Raw genomic sequence first — 17050 nt, 5'->3', positions numbered from 1 at the left:
GTGCGGGCCGAGGGACGTACTGGCGGCTCCCAATGGCCGTGGTTCGCTGCTCCAGGCCAATGGGAGCTGCTGGAAGTGGCACGGACTGAGGGATGTACTGGCCGCCACTTCCAGCAGCTCCCATTGGCCTGGAGCAGCGAACCGCGGCCACTGTGAGCCGCGATGGGCCGAACCTGCAGACGCGGCAGGTAAACAAACCGGCCCGGCCCACCAGGGGCTTTCCCTGCACAAGCAGCGGAACAAGTCGGGGGACCACTGGTCTAAAGCATGTTATCCCAAGACACCAACGTGCTCAATTAATGGGTGCTGAAACATGCTCATTTGAATATATATTTAAATATCGTATCTCACAAATAAAGAAGGGCCTGGGGTTAACACAAGATCTGAACACTCCCAAGCACTGGTGTCATTTAAGATCTGGAGCTGGGTTTTATCGGTTGGTCTCAGCTCTACTATGATAACTAGTCAATATATGGATCCTGGTTTACTGTAACAGCTCAGTGCCAGGATATATCAGCTCCTTTGAGGTTACATGGGGGCAGCCTGATGGCAGGTAATCGCTTACTCTGCAGGGGTCTGAGTTCAAGTCCCAAATTCAGTAGTGTCTGCTGCGCGTGCAGCAGCTGAGAATGTCGAGGAAACGGCACTGCCAACAGCTGGGAAGGCTTTGTTCAGCGGTATCAGTTTCCTCCATACATCATTCGCTTTGGAGACTGGACTCTGTTTCCGCCTCCTGAATGATGGGGCCTTCAAGTGCATTTGCAGCTGGCCTCCAGGATGCTTTTGCGGGTGTGTTGGAGAAGTGAGCGGGCAAACAAAAGTGCTGGTGATGATGTCTAGTGATGATGGCCAAGGGAACCGCTGAAGGGAGAAAGTTGGCGGGAGCCTCTTTCTGACACTGCCCAAGACAAGAATCTGTCTCCAGGGTTTGGACAGCTTGGAGGCGGGGATGTTGTGCAAGGAGATACCTATAAGGCAGCTGACAGCTGGCTAGAGACAGTGGGGTGGGGAACTTTTGGGCCAATCAAAACCATCTGAATGTTGAAGGGGCATATTTGGGCTTCGTGTCAGAGAAACTGGGGACGAGCGAGTCACGTTCTCTGAGTAGCCCACCTGTCAGCAGTATTCGGGTCTAGATGAATATCCCACATGTTGCTGATATTCCTGGGGAGTCAGGACATTTACTGTTCATTCTCTAGCCCTACTGATATTCCAGAAGAGAGGCTGAAAGGGCTGCTGAGAGCTGTAGCATGATTGATTCTTGGGCAGGTCAGAGAAGCCATAGGCACCTTGCTAACACACCAGGGATTTCTGGGGTACTTGAAGGAGTGGGCAGGTACTGGGGAGCAAAGGGGGGCAGGGAAGCCCCTCATTGCTTTTTCATAATTACTTTGGGATCACTAAGCCATTTAAAAAACAATGTTTCTCCCAGAACACTTGACCTCATCATTGGCCGCTAACATGCAAAGGCCAGTCACCTTTGTAAAGTTCAAAGAAAGCTTCTCTCTCATCTTTTATGTCCAGCCGAAAGGATTCTGGGAAGAAGTCTTCCATCTTCAGTACCCTGTGGGAGAACCGACAATAAGCCAAAAAAACCTTTCCTGAGCCATACAGCCCTTTTTGAGTTCTCATCAGACAAGAGGTGGGGGAAGCAGGGCACATCTTACTGTAGACTTGGGTTATGGATTTTTTTCCCCTTGTCTTTTCCCCTGCACTCTTTTATTTCCATTGGGGAAGGCTGCCTTTTACTCACAATAATTATTTTTTTCTTGGTCACCTCTAGAGGCGAGCCTGAGTCTCAACCCCAGGCTCCAACTTTTGGGAAAGTTCAAATCTGGGTCTGACTTCTGGGTCTTGAGCGCATCCCTTATAATATTGCATCAAGCTCTTCGGGACTTTGGGACATGCAGCAGCTTGTAAATCAATATTGACTGTTTATCAGAGGTAGACAAGGATTTGGGCAAAACTAGAGCTTCTTCTCCAAATCTGAATAATGGAAAAAGTCCCAGGAGGGAATTCTGGAGAATATATGCTAAGACATGGCCAAATATTTCCTTAATCTCGACAGAATTTCTGTTGGCCTTGATGATGTCCTTTGCACACTAGGTTTGCTGCAAACTAACAGACAGGACCTCAGATAACCATGGCAGAGGTCGTTTGCGGTACAGATAAGTCTGCAGCAGAGGTGGTCATGTGCTGTGTCTGATATTTACAAAATGCTCTAGAGCTTTAGGAGTTCCCACCTCGTCTTTCACGGGGGGATTCATTACAACTGGTACCTTTGGGGATCAGGCATTTCCACAGTCCCAGGCATAAATAAAAGATGGATTCTTTTCTCTAATTTACTCCTTCAAGAAGTAAAAAAAAAAAAAAAATCAACCCCCCACCCCCCACCGCCATGGCTTTTATACCTCTTCTTTCATACTCAAAATAACCAAAGAGATTAAACCCACAGAATAGGTGGGTGACTACAACCCAATATTAATGCCAGTGAAGACACAAAAATGCTGGCACAGTTAGTTGGAGGAGTAAAACTGAACCCCAAAAAACTATGGACCAAGTTAAAGCCTACTAAAAATGTAGCACTCAGCATCCACCTCAGCTTAGATCATTTGAAGTGAAGACTAAGATCTTTAGAAGGTTGAAGCAGAAAACATGGACCATTGAACTTAACTACAGCTGAGTACTGGAGAAAAGCTACTTCACTCTGATCAGCCACCAAGGGCATGCTCCAGAATCCACTGAAATCAGTGGAAAGACTTCCATTAACTCCCAGTGGGCTTTGGATCAAAACATGAGGCCAAAAGATGAGCGGATGGAGGAGAGGAAAGAAGAGCGTACAAGACTTTAGAAAAGAAGAGAAAGCCTGGTGTCCCCAGAGCTGATTGTGCTGTACCATGTTGGGTTAATTGATATGAGACTCTGCATGAGTTAGTGTGATATCTAGTGAAGCCAAAGTTAAATATGGTGGCATACGATGGCTTCTTAAAACAATCTTTGCTTTGTCCATCATTAGTGGAGCTATACAAACAGAATTGGTTGGCTAGCTTAATGATTCTGAAAAGTTCTAAGATCAAAGCAGAGGGTGGAGTTGCATCAGAGCTTAATCAGAGATCAGTTTTAATCACAGGGTGGAGAAACCAAGGATTTCCATGATGGGTCTCACAAGCCCGTCTCTACCAGATGATTGCTCATCCCATCAATGAGGTGATCATCTATCCAACTTCTCCTTTATATGGTACCTCTCCCAAGTGACACGGGTTTCTATATTCTGGCTGTGTAATGCCCAAAAGGATGTGCAGTCCTTACTTGGCATTCAAGTTCTTGCTGATCTTGTTCATCACCCGCTCATACTCCCTCAGGTTGCCCAAAAGGCCAATCTTAGTAGTGAGGACCTTATTGTTGGGGATCTGGTAGAGAAGCTGTTCACCTGCATTAGAAAACAAAACATATCCTTCATGGGCCACACAGCCCGGGCTGGGACGTGGAGGTAAATCCTGCCTGCAGAGTAAAATTCCCCATCTGCTAAACGGCTTGCCGAGGAGCTGATATCTGCCCTGAAACCACAAGGGACAGACCACACACACTCCTTCTCCCTCACAGCACCTCTGTGAGTTTGCTTTGCCACAGTAGCAGCCACCCGGCCTGCCACTTACAGTGCAATGGTGATACTGTTATATACACAGGGCCAGATTGTCTCTGGTCCTGTGTGGGTGGGGAAGGAGCTTTCCTGTCCCCTCCCTTCCTCCCCGGTACCACCCTTCAGGGGACATCCATAGGATGACAAGATAATGCAGGCAGCGTGCTGGACTGGGGTGCAAGTGAGGAGGGCCAGGGTGAAGGTAGCACAGTGTCTCCTGCTCTTTTATCCATGCATCTGCCAGCAGAGATGTGTCATCCCAGAACAGGCACTCTGCCCCTGTCAAAGACTGGTGGAACGGCTGTCCAGGGGCCAGGAGGAATTCTAGCCTGCAAAGGCTTCCCCCTGCAGTTTGACCCCCTCCCACATCCTCTGCTTTAATGGCATAATCTGGCCAAAGAGCTGGCATGTCCCCACTGTAACTGCAGTGGCATGCCCAGACCCTGCCCATGGATTGGCAGGGAAAGAGTTAACCCACTCTGGCCCTGCCTGTAGGAATGAGCACAGCTGCATACCCTGAGTATAGGGATTGCTGGGATAGCAGGCTGGGCCAGCTGTAGTGCATTAATTCCCCAGCACCCAGACTTTAAGAGGGAGGGGCTGGGTGCTTTTTGGCCCTAGGGCTCCTAGGAGGGAGGGTATGGGAAAAGCCCTCCAGCTGCTAGTTTACATTTTGGCTGTACAAAGCCCCTCTCTTTGGGGTGAAATCTGATCAGGCACCAGGCTAAAGGAGGCCTTTGTGAGTTCTTGGTTTCATGCTCTTCCTGTGGGGAGTTTGGCTGGGCCCCAAGAAGCCTGGTTATGCTGATTAGATTTATCTCTAGGCCAGGGAGATCCACAGAATGCTTAGCCTGATCTTTTATATGGAGGTTTAGAGTTTTCAGGGCTCCTTAGTATCTAAACCCTTGTAAAGGGGCTTCTTTTCTTTCTGCTCGTTCACGTCCCATTTAAGGATAGCGAGCCTGTGTGAAATACTCCCCCTTCTAAAGCATCCATCCTTCCTGAGGGTCAGTTTCTCAGCTGGCACAAAGTACAGCAGCTCCCTTGACCTCAGGGGACATAAACCAAGTTATGCTAGAAGACAACATTCCCCTGATCTCAAGGTGGAGCTGCACTGCCAGGCCACCCCCTATGGCACTAGCTTTGAAAAGAATTCAGGTGTAGCATTGTCTCTTAGTAAGAGCAAGAGACTGGAAGGCAGCAGCTCTGAGTTGCCCTCCGTGCCACCTTAAGCAAGTCTCCTAGGCCAGTGGTATCAATCTGTGATTTGCAGAGCACTTGATGGGCTGCGGAGTCCAGGCTGACTTCATTTCCCAGCTGCTAGCACATGGGTTCAAACTCATCAGTGCAGCTGGGAATGAGGAGGGGCCACTGCTAAACAAGAGGAACCAAGGTTCTCAGGGACTAGAGCTACCAGTAGGCCTGGATCTACCAGCCGCCAGTGGTGGGAAGAGGACTAGGTAGCTGGGCAGCATGCCCAAGGGGAGTGGAGATCAGGCATGAGAGAAGCGTACGCAGCGGGCAAGAGAGAAGAGTAGATCAGAGAGGGAGTAGTGAAATGAAGAGCAAATTCAGCCATGTGTTTCACAGAGGACAAAGCACACACCATTTTAGAAAGTTCCAGCTTAGCTCCTCTATGCCTCAGTTTCCCTAGCGCGACACCAGCAGTAATAACGGCCACCTTTTGAAAAGCACTTGGAGGTCCCTACACACAAGGTGAAGCAGTATGATGCAAAATGCGCCTATTATCCTGGAGTGGCTTAGTTTGGGACTCTTCTCAGTACAGCCAGAAATAGCTGGGCTTGGAGTATGCACAGAGCAATCATTTCACTGCACAAATGCACCGTTTATTGGATCTAATGCACAAGAACTGCTCGGGAAAGTGTCTTTTCTGTCTCTGCCTAGAAGGCTGGGGGCATCACCTGGTTTGGTCATTGGGTGCTCTGTGGATATAATATTGGATTGAGTATGCAGCTCGACAGATAAGAGTGCAATCCACCCATGGCAGTACCAAAGTGATGCTCGTGTTCTGGGTCTATATCTTTATACTGCCCCCATCACCATGGGGTTTGAGTAGTCACAGCGGCATCTTCTCCACCAAGGCTTCATGCGTCCATTGCTCCTGCAGAGGTGCCCTGCCAGGGAACCCAAATCCTCCTCCTCCTCCCTAACTCTCTCAGCCACCGCTTTGACCTCTTACCTTCTTTGAAGTTGTAATAGGTCTCTCGGCTCTTGGTCTCGCACCATTTCAGTTTGTAATCCTCCCTTTTGTTGTCATGGATACGCTGCCAGCCTTTGCTCCTGCAGTAGATGCTCACCCTGCGCGGAGCACAAAATAGCCAAGCAGCCACCACTTTTAATGAAGAGTTAATTAGCTCGGAGTCCTTCAATTCCCTGAGGTTGTCCCTAGAGGGCTGACTCAACAACACCTACAAGCCCTGAGGTGGGGGAGAGGGGGCTTCTCCCCTCTCTAGTTAATTAGAGTGTACCCTTGTGGGACTGTACTGGGGGTTTTGAGAGGTGATGATGATGATGGTACAGACTTCATTAATAAAGGCTGATCTGGTCAAATGGGGCTATTTCAATTAGGAGGGAAATGGTACTTGTGGGAGCCCTGGTTCCTCTGTGTAGTGGGTGACTTGGCAAGAAATCTCTGCCTAAGACTTCAGAAATGAGGGGGAAGAAAGAACAGCTACGTAGCCACTGGAAAAACGAAATGTGTTTGTAAACCCAGTGGGGTGGCACCGAAAGAGTTAATTAGAAAAGCCCAGGGAGCTGTAGCAAGGAGCCGGACAGGGCCCCAAAGTTTGCTCCTGTTCTGTGTCAGGTTCAAAATTGCAATTCAAAAAGGATGCTGGCACATTGGAAAGTTACAAAAATGACTTGAGGTGGGAGGGTGTAACTGTCTTCTAGCGAGAGGCTTAAGACGTTCAATCTATTTAGTTTATCAAAGAGAAGATTAAGAAGTGATTTGTAGGCTGTGATCAAATACCTGCAGGGGAATAGATTTTTGATAGTAGTCAGCACTTGAAGCTGGCAGGAAAAGGTATAACAAAATCCAATGGCTGAAAGTTGAAGCAAGACAAATTCAGACTAGAGAGAGGCTCAGATTATAAACAGTGAGGATAATTAACCATTGGAACAAACTATCAAGCGCCAGGGTGGATTCTCCATCACTTGCAGTATTAAAATCAAGATTGGATGTCTTTCTAAAAGACATGCTGTAGCTAAAAGGAAGTTATGGGCTTGATGCTGTAGAGATTAACGAGGGGAGGGTCTAAGGCCTGTGCTTTGCAGGAGGTCAAACTACAAGATCAAAATAGTCCCTGCTGGCCTTAAAATCTATGAATCTAATTACACAGAAGTCTCTGGGGAGTAGAATGACTTACAGTCCAGCCCCATTAGCACCACCAATGTAAAAGAATGGCCCCGGCGACTGAGGGTCCTCCGGCTTCTTGTCTTCCGGCTGATCTACTTCAGGGGCTGTTTTGTGATTTGTTTTATTCCCTTTGGACTTGGCTTCATCCACCAGCTCCACTTCAGATGCACTGGAAGCAACTGCAAGAATTAGAAAGAGGGAGACTTGAGCCAGGTTAGTGAGGTCTTCTCTATCTCAGCAGAAGCTAGCAATGGAAAAGCACAATGCTATTAAGTCCCCTAGTTTATTCAATGGCCAGTGCAGGGCATGGTCCCTAGATAGAGGAGGGATCGGATATTAAACCGATGGCAGGTGTGTGTGAACAAAATAAAAAACTGGAACAGGGCAGAGATTTACAGGAAAAACTTCTCCTAAATCTGCACTGGGCTATGGTAACACTCTTACTCAGTATTCACAGAGGTTATAGTAGATGCAAGGTTTTACAGTTAAAGCACTCAGCTGGGACTCAGGAGATCTGAGTTCAATTCCTAGATTTGCCACCAAGTCCCTGTATGATCTTGGACAAGTGACTTCATCGCTCTGCCTCAGTTTCCCTCGCTATAAAATGGAGAATGGCACCTCCCTATTTTAGCAGGTGTTGCAAGAACAGATTTGTTAATGCTTGTAAGGTTCCCAGGTATTATAGAGATGGGGCCATAAAAATGCCTATCACTAAATTATTCATATCAGAAATGCAGGACCACAGAGTTGGCGGGAGTGTTGCACAGGTCGGGAGTGAAGAATAAGCCGCTACATTACGACATTGACTACTAGCTAGGCTAACCACACTTCGAAGCAGATGATCACACGTCTATTTGAAGCCTATAGAATTTCGCTGTGCATGCAGAAAGTGACAGCTCTGAGGTCCTGTTCTCAGTGATAGGCAGCCACGAAATGGAACGGCACGAATTAATTGCGGTGACACGACTATAGGAGTTGTGTGGGTGGGAATGAGAAACGTTCAGCCAGCTTCAGACTGGTAACTAATCAGGTCAGGGCTTGCCATGGTTCTGTTACTGATTCTCAGATGCTAAGGCTCAGATGCTGATGAACTGGCAGGGGATAATAATGATTTTCAGAACAAAGCTAATGAGATCTGCCCTGTCTTCAAGAGCTGCAGTGTGATTTTCTGGAGAGAATGACGAGGCTCGTATCTAGTGCCAGCAATCAGCAGACATAATTCTAACTTTTGGCCCTTTTGGGAAGGACAGTCTTGTGGGTGAGGCACTAGACTAGGACTCAGGAGAGCAAGGTTCCATTCCTGCCTCTGCCACAGATTTTCTGTGTGACCCTGGGCGCGTCACTTATTCTCTGTGCATCAGTTCTCCATCTGTACAATGGGGATAACGATTTTTAGCCCCTCTACTGTGTGTATTGTCATTCTAGACTGTAAGGTCTTTGTAACAGGGACTGTCTCTTATGTGTCTGTACAGCACTTAGTGGAATGGGGTCTTGAGGTCAACAGAGGCCTCTAGGTGCTATTATAGTACCAATAGATAGCCTAGGGTGGATCATTTTGTTGAATAATTAGAAAACGCTGGGAAATAATGCCCTGGCATTTCAGCTACCATACCTAAGGCTGTTTGCCAGTTACTTCTCTGTACAGACCAGATACAGAACCTTGATGCCATGAAAGTTTCCAAAACTGATCACTCATTGTTCCAGAACCCCCGCTGCCAGGCAACCTCATAAATGCAAAGACGTCTGATTCTCTGAGAACTTGGAGTCTCTTGGCATTATTCATATAGCACCTGATCCTGTCAATGGGAATTCTGATATTGACTTCAGTTGGGACCAGGAGCACAGCCACAGTGCAGCTGTGGAATAATATCCTCTGTTTCCCAGTAGATCAGGGAAAAGATTGATATAAATGTAACTCCAATGATTTAGGCCAGTTGAAGGTCTGATTCTGAGGGATTATCAAACTAAAACAATCACAACCTGAATCAAACCATAAATAAATCTACTGGGGCCACTTGGAAGATCTTCAGCCATACTATGAATGAATAGTCTAAATTGTCTAAAGGTGGGAACCTAAATGAAGTCACAAATCTAGACATTAAAACCTCCCCCTTTCCCGGGAATATGAGGTAGCTGAAGAAGGACTGAGCCCAGTTTTCAAATGCAGGTGCCTTCATTTGGATGCTCACATCAGCAATTAGGCAAGTAAATGCCCCATTTTGTATGGTAATATGGTAAATTACCCAGTGGTAATTTGTGGCTCAGTAGGGGATGCCCACGTTTGAAAATTGGATCCACAATCTATAGACCCTCGAAAGTACTTTGAAAAATGACTTGGGTAGAAACTATAAATGATTTGTTGTTTTTTACTCTTGTGACTGGATATTGTTACAAAATTCTTGAAGAGCAGAGTTTTCTACCCAAGGATTTGGAAAAATAAGTCCCTGTGTTTACTATCTCCTTAATTTGGAAACGTTAACACTGAGCTTTACACCTTATAAATTGCACCACGATACTACGGTGATGGGTATCTTATACGTGCATGTAACAATCACAATTTGTTGTTGTTGTTATTATGCCATCTACTAAGCACAAAGAAAGAATAGAAGGAGGGAAAGGGGTGGGTTGCCTACTGCATTTGTTCTTAATGCCCATGATTTTCAGCAATTTCTTTCCGAAAATACACCTGAACTTGCTGCCTCCTAAATATGTGGAATCTGTAAACAAACAAGACAGAGATGAATCTGTTAATGCTAAATGTCGTTTACCACTGGTGACTCAGCATTACAGCAGTAAGCCACACCTGATACCTTCTTTGGAGATTAGCCCCATAATTCAGATCAGGACCCAGATCAGAATTTCCCCAAAGTCCAGGAGTGTTCAGATCCTGGGTTTGGTCCATCTCTAGTTCTTCGATACGGGATAACACCTGGCAGTGAAAACGTTCACATCTGTGGCCCCCTTGCACAGCAGTAGGGTGGGTGTGTTGTCCAGGAATGCCATTAACAGCACCCACTTGCTCCTGCTGTTACCAAGAGTGGCTAGGCGCAGAAAGAGGAGGGGGTCAGAGACAGCAAAGACAGGCAAGCAAATAGTCAGTAGCCAGAGACAGTACAATGGGATGACTGGAAAGAGGACCAACCCTGTGACAGGTGTGGCCCAGAGATGCAGGCTGTAATTTAGTCCTTAATCCATCTCTTTACTTGATATAATGGAATTTACAAGAGCAAGGAATGACTGGTGTGAATGAAGATTTTAGAATTAAACCCACTGGGCGTTTTGCCAAAGCCAGGACTGAATAAATCCGTCGTAAAAAGTTTGGGATTCAGATTATGACTCTCTCATTCTCAGTTATGCTGGGCCATAGGTGGGCATGGCACTTGGTTGGCCCTGCAAAACCTTCAGATGCTGGTGGCCTCAAGGGACCAGGGTGATCACAAAGTGAATTTTTGGCTGATGTTTTTATTAGAAGTCAGGTCTTCCACCTTGGGAGGCAAGAGTTTAAGTGCCTGGCCCAGTCCTGGGTTCATACTGTTTGTTTTGTGGCTGCTGGCCAGTCTCCTGACACGCTGGCAAATATTTGAAAACAAATAAGTTTATTTGTTGGCTGAAGGATACAGTTTATGGGAAACACATTATTATAGAGGTCTGAGACTGTGCCCCCAGCTCTCCCACCCAATTCATTATTCCAGATAAAAGCCATCTCTACTATTGTGAAGTCAGCTGTAGCCCATGAAAGCTCATGCTCAAATAAATTTGTTAGTCTCTAAGGTGCCACAAGTACTCCTGTCCTTTTTTCCTGTGTATACTTGACAGCACATGTAGGGCTTAATTCTGCCATCGTGCAGAACATACATGCTCACCAAAATAACCTGTGTGCAGTGCAGAGAGAAGGGGTCCACCTGACACCCCGTCCCAAAAAATAATCTGTGAAAAGTCTGATGCTTGCCTCGGGCCCCCTATGCCAAGAGTTGTGTGGGGCATTTGAGGAGCAGGAATGATGTTTATATAGAGACCCTATTGCCCCATCAGTGGCTTCCATGTGTCACTCACTCACTGGGGAGTGACCAGTCCCCCTCTGTGCTGATCCACCAAGGAGATGAGTTGTTACAGCCCCCAGCTACAGCACCTTGACCTTTTAGCTCAAGCTGTAGCTTCTTCTGCATTTAGCTCTGGAAATCCCTGGTGCACTTGCTCGGAGGGCGGCCATCACGTATGCACACCCCTCCCGCTGCACCATTTATTCACATCCCTCCCAGTGGTGGTTTGTGCAGAGGGTTACGTGTGGGTGTGTTGAATACATTTGAAGCTGCTACTCCTCCTTTATTCTCACAGGCAGATTTTGTGGCTAATGGGTGGGAGCTCTTGTTCCTGTGTGTGCGGGGGAAGCAGTTAGGCAATCGAGATTAAGAGCGGGAGACCATTCAAAAAGCCCGACTTCCCAGCAAGGCTTTTGAATCTTATGCCCTGCCACCCTACAGTAAAACCTGACTTGGGTCCAGTCTGCTGCAGTCCCAGCAGGCTCTCCTCTGTCTCTCTGAACTGATCAGAATTGTAGCTTTGTGCATGGAAGACCCCAGCACCAACAGAAGTGATATTCTGTCAGCCAAGTCACACAGGAGAGAGATTGTAGGTTTCTTGCAGTTGTTCAAAGTCTAAGAACCAGGTCCTGAAAATTTCACTGGGCGCTTTGCCTGAGCGTAAGGGCTGCTTGTGAGGAGCCCATGAAATGCATCACGGCAAGGGGTTTGGGGTTTGACATACATAGACCAAGTGGCCTACGAGGATGGTGGTGTGAGACCTTAGGTCAGTTCAGAGTGACGGTCTCTCATGGCAGTCAGGGACTGTGGAATGTGCAGGAATATGGACTGAGGGGACTGCAGACGCAGTACTCAGCTTTAGCAGACAAAAGAAGTAAAGTGCTGCGCAGAAGAGAAACTGACTGAGTCACATGCATCGTTTCTATGCTTCCAAAGGAACCATTGGGATTCTTGGCTAGGGAAATGGTGGAGATGAGGAGGGTTAAAGTTGTAAAATGGGGGTGAATCCTGGGGAAACCACCAAGGACTCACAGGACCCACCTCTTCAAATACCCTCTGCACTGACTATATTGTGTTTTCTGTGAGATCAATTATATTGGGGGGAGTATATTGTGTATTGCTAATATGAAACTCTCAGGGGAATGGGTGTCACTCAATATTGGTGTACTATGAATTTTCATGATATGGGCCAAAGTTTTAAAATCGGGTTCTCTTCCCCCCCACCCACCCACACACACAAATATTAGTGTACACAATTAATGGAAATCAAGTATTTATATGTCTAACTGGCATTGATTGTGCCTTTAATTTTGCTGGGGCAAACAAAGAGGAAGTGACACAGTAACACGGGTTTTTCAAAATTGGGTCATACACATTCACGTGCTCTCTCTCTCACTTTCTCGCTGCTATCAGTAATGGAAATCCTGTCTCCTAACTGTTTAAGGAGCAATTGTCACTAATGTGGTGAAATCTCTGAACACTATGTGCCAAGTAAACTAATCAAGGATCTCTAGGAGAACATTATCTGACCAGAAAGAGTTCCAAACAGGTTTTCATTAGGTAGTTCTGAGGAGCTTCTTGGTCAGATAGCATGCAATTTCTTTAACAAGCATTGGCTAACAAAAGAGGAAAAAAGAAATCTTTTCTAAACATTAAACATTAAGGTCCCACCATTTATTGCACAAACAGGGCTTGATTTACTACCATTTTACTCCAGTTTCGTGCTGCTGCAACCTCTTTGACTTCCGAGAAATTATTCAGCTGTATTATGGAAGAAACACAATGGCGAATCAAGCCCTTGGTGTTTCATCTGCATAGTGCTTGTAACATTATACTCTCAAAAAATGTGTATTCCATCTCTCCTACCTGAAAAGTATGGGGGCCTTTTGATTGTTAAGAAGGGTGGGAAGCAAAGCAAACTTTTCTTGCAGACATTTTTTGTTAAGGCAATCGATGGTGCATCTGCATCGTGCCCTGAAGCCATAATATCTAAAAGTTGGGTTTAGTGATCATAATGTTAGTGTGATGTTATCGGTGACTCTGATTTAGGCTGAAGAAGATGGGAAGGGGTTGTTAGGTGGATAGTAGCCCTGAAAGGTTCGTCTTCGTATTTTCAGTTCTCTAATAGAATTGGATCTGCATGCAGATCAGGTACCAGTATAAATACGTCACCAAAGGGGTGTGATTTTTAACCACTATAGTTATTCTGGTACAACCCCTAGAGTGAAATCAGTTATACTGGGATAAAGGTGACTTATACCAGTATAGCTTATTTCCCTTCCAGTATGTAAACAAACTACCGTAATGGAAGCACATTTATACTGATATACCTGTGTCCATGTCTCGTGGGGAGGTTTGTACTACTTTAACAATACGAGTACAGTTAAAATGATGCAGCATTTGTATGCAGCCCTAACAAAACAGAACACTCGAATGCCACATACCATATTGTCACTTTCAACAAAAAAAGCAATCAACCAACTTGATTACAAACTAACAACTTTTTTGTGGACAATTTCTAGCTGTTTAATCTTCACCTTGTATAAACACACTCTCCAAAACAGGTTAGCAGGAGAAGCAATTAATTGAATCAAGGGAATTGATTGGCTTAGAATCCAGATCCTTTCATGCCTGGGGAGGCTGGTTTGAATCTTGACCAGGCCTGTGAATCTTGTCCAAAGGCCTTTTCCCAGTGGTGATCTATTATATGTGAAAAGAGTTGGTGGTCTCTGTCCAGTACCATTCCCTGTGCCCAGGTGTTCACATCACAAAAAGCCACCACTATGTTTGTCCCTCTTATCTGCTGTCCCAGCCAAAAAGACCAAGGAGTGAATGGGCCATGCAGACTGAACTTCATATGTATCAAAATAGAGAGTTGCCTGAACTGCAAAGTTCAGCTCTGGATCTGGACTTATCCAAAGTTATGGGGTGTTGAGCAATGAGGTTTCCGAAGAGTTTGGGGCCAGTTATGAAGTTAGGCTCTGGATTCAGAGTGGAAATTGCCCAGAACTCGTGTGTCTTCACTCCTATCCAGTGACTTTCATCTATCTCTATCCAAAACTTGGACTGGACACCCAGCCTCTGTTTATTTCCCCTGTCTAAAGAGCATCAGGGTCTTACTGCCTTCACTGCAGCTAGCTACCCCCTCCCAGGTGCTGGAACTAGGGGTCCTGAGGGTGCTGCCACACCCCCTGGGTTGAAGTGGTTTCCATCATATACAGGGTTGAGAGTTTGGCTCAATGGCTCTCAGGACTTCCACTATACAAGTTGTTCCAGCCCCCCTGCCCCTCCCTTCAGACCCAAACTCCTTTTCACTGAGTTTTAAAAAGTTGAGACCCCTGCTTCATCCTTAAACTAGGATCTGGGTGCAACTCATCCTCCCTGCTCTCTTCTTGCCTCCAGTGAAATAAAAACATAGGCCATAAAATATAAAAGGCGTGAGTTTCAGAGGGGCTGACAATTTGCCACTCTGTTGGCTTCGGTTGAAGTCATGTGTGCTCATTGCCTTTGAAAATCAGATCCAAAAAGCTGGCATAAAGAATGAAAAAGTAAAAATCCAAAGATATTCTCTCAGATCATTTATTTGAAAGCTGCCACTTGAAAGCCTTTCTGCAGCATGCAACATTACATAATCTATCTATGAATAATTCCCTCAACTATCTACATCAGTCAGATATGACCTAGAAACTTAGAAGTGGGTTAACTGCCGGGGTATAACGTATTGGAGGTGGGGGACCCATGAATATGTGTTTCCTAAAGAGTTTCACAGCTTAATACAGAGATGTGCTGGGGGAAAGGACTACGTGTGTTTACAAGGCAGATGATAATTACTGTGACTCCAGCTGCAATCACACAATATCACATTAAAATAGAACTTGTGATATCTGATACCCTGACGATGCTAATCTGTTCGGGTGAAACCAATGGGAGTTTTGCTATTGACTTCAATGGGGCCAGGATTTCACTCTTTGAGATTTATCCACATTTTTACCTCTGTGTTTACAGTGTCGGTTTACAGAAGGATCGCTAAGGAATATGCTTTCACCGTGGATAGAATAGACTGTACTGGGCAGAAGAGAGAGAGAGAAACCACAACGCAGTCAACCTATGGAACTCGTTGCCAGGGGACGTTGTGAAGGCCGAAAATATAATGGGGTTCAAAAAAGATTGAGATAAGTTCATGCAGGAGAGGTCCATCAATGGCTATTAGCCAAGATGGTCAGGGATACAACCACGTGGTCTGGGTGTCCCTAACCTCTGACTGGCAGAAGCTGGGAGTGGATGACAGCGGATGGATCATTCCCTCTGAAGCACCGGCACTGGATGCTGGGCTAGGCAGACCATTGTTCTGACCCAGTATGGCCGTTCTTATATTCTTATAAGCCCCCGTAAGCACCCATTCCCACTAAATTCTTCTCAGAAATACTCCAGGCTCTCCTCTCTGATTTGGTATTTTTATGACTTTTTTTTTCTTGCTGGGTTGCCTCCTTCTGCCAAAAGTTCTCCAGTCCGCCCCCACCTCCGACCCCTTGTATTTCACAACAGAACTTCTTCTAGCTCCCAATCATGCTGTTAATGGCAAACTTTTGGTTATCCTAATTACATGCTGCCATTCTATTGCACCTTTTATCTGAAGAGCTCCAATCACTGTGTAGGCATTAGTTAATTAAACCTCACAACCCTCCTGGGTGAGGTAGGGAAGTATTATTCCCATTTCACAGATAAGGAAACAGGTTCGGAGAGATGTTTTATCCCAGGTTACATAGCGAGTCAGGAGCAGAGCCAAGCACAGAACCCAAAAGGGCCTGATCTACACGCCCCTGTTCTATCCACTACACCACACACTCCCATCTAGCTTCATAACAGGGTTTAGTGATGCTGACTTGGTACTTCTGGCCCTTCAGCTCTGTTCCATGTGGGACTGTGACTCCGTTTGTATAATATGCCGAAGCACCTTAGCCTCACATACCAGGCTGTTAAAATGAGCCATTACATCATCCACTCACCACTTGGTATGTGTGCATGGGAAGGGAAAGGGAGGGAAGGAGGCAGGGGAGTTGTGTCATTTGCTAGCAGTTAAAATCCAGTTGTAATGTTGCTGGAAGATGCTGCTCACCAGTCTAGGATTTCCTGATGTATTTGATACCCGTGAAAGTTACATGGGCTCCATGTCTTCTCAGATTCTCTGCCCTGTGAGCATTCTGTGTCTTGGTGGCTCTCCCGTCCCTTCCTCCTTGTCTCCCTAACCCTTTTCTCCACCCATGGCCCACTGTGGAATGGTGGGAAAGTCACATCCAGTTACAGCTCCTTGCCCCTCTTCTCCCACTGCTGCGTCTATCCAGCACAGCTCCACTCACTGCTGAACGGTTGTATTATGACATCGACCACCTTCTTCTTGCTTCCCTTTCATCACCCCTATTCGTCTCATTTGCATGCTGCAACCCCATTGGTTGAAATAAGCCAGCAGGGCAAGAGGTATAATCTATGGGTGCCGACGGGCTATTACATCTCTAGCAGAGTTTTTTCCACTGAACGTTCAGAGCGACATTTGAGATTCCGTGGGTCATGAAACGGCCCAAAGTGAAAAGGGAAAATGTCCGCGCAGAAGTTTTTGTCACATTTACACAGTTCTAATCTACAGATAAATACAAATCAATATGTGTGCAAAAATTATTTTGGGTAAGAGGCCCTGACCATACCTTTTTGTCTTCTTGCAATACCAAGTGGAACTTGGATACCCACCAATAAACCCACACTGCGTTATTTGATTACAAAGTTCCTGATGGTACTTATAACAGTATAACCAGTGTCTTGTCAATATTCCAAACAGTGGCTAAAGAATGACACAGCTTTTACACAAATAAGATTTATCATTATCAATGAATTGCATCACCAAGCATTTTTTAAATGGAAAAAGAGATGATTTTGTGAAAAAGTTATACTAATGAAGCTTCCAATAATCAAAACAGATATGAGGTTCTCAGCCAATAA

The 17050-nt window shown here is 45.9% G+C and overlaps 1 protein-coding gene across 2 annotated transcripts in view; it reads right to left on the bottom strand.

Moving 5' to 3' along the window:
* Nucleotides 1–17050, bottom strand: part of TTLL10 (tubulin tyrosine ligase like 10) — a 97874-nt gene that overhangs the window by 24227 nt on the left and 56597 nt on the right. For both annotated transcript variants that reach the window (XM_073316743.2, XM_073316742.2), the window contains exons 3-6: nucleotides 7030–7198; nucleotides 5841–5959; nucleotides 3310–3430; nucleotides 1479–1564 (exon numbers count right to left, since the gene is read on the bottom strand). In XM_073316743.2, the coding sequence (XP_073172844.1) occupies nucleotides 1479–1564; nucleotides 3310–3430; nucleotides 5841–5959; nucleotides 7030–7198 (495 nt within the window). The remainder of the gene's footprint in view (nucleotides 1–1478; nucleotides 1565–3309; nucleotides 3431–5840; nucleotides 5960–7029; nucleotides 7199–17050) is intronic.

This window comes from Lepidochelys kempii, chromosome 18 (assembly GCF_965140285.1).
Source record: "Lepidochelys kempii isolate rLepKem1 chromosome 18, rLepKem1.hap1, whole genome shotgun sequence".
NCBI classification, from domain to species: domain Eukaryota; kingdom Metazoa; phylum Chordata; order Testudines; family Cheloniidae; genus Lepidochelys; species Lepidochelys kempii.
Note: the sequence above shows the minus strand (reverse complement) of the source record. Positions and strands in the feature narration are given on the sequence as shown.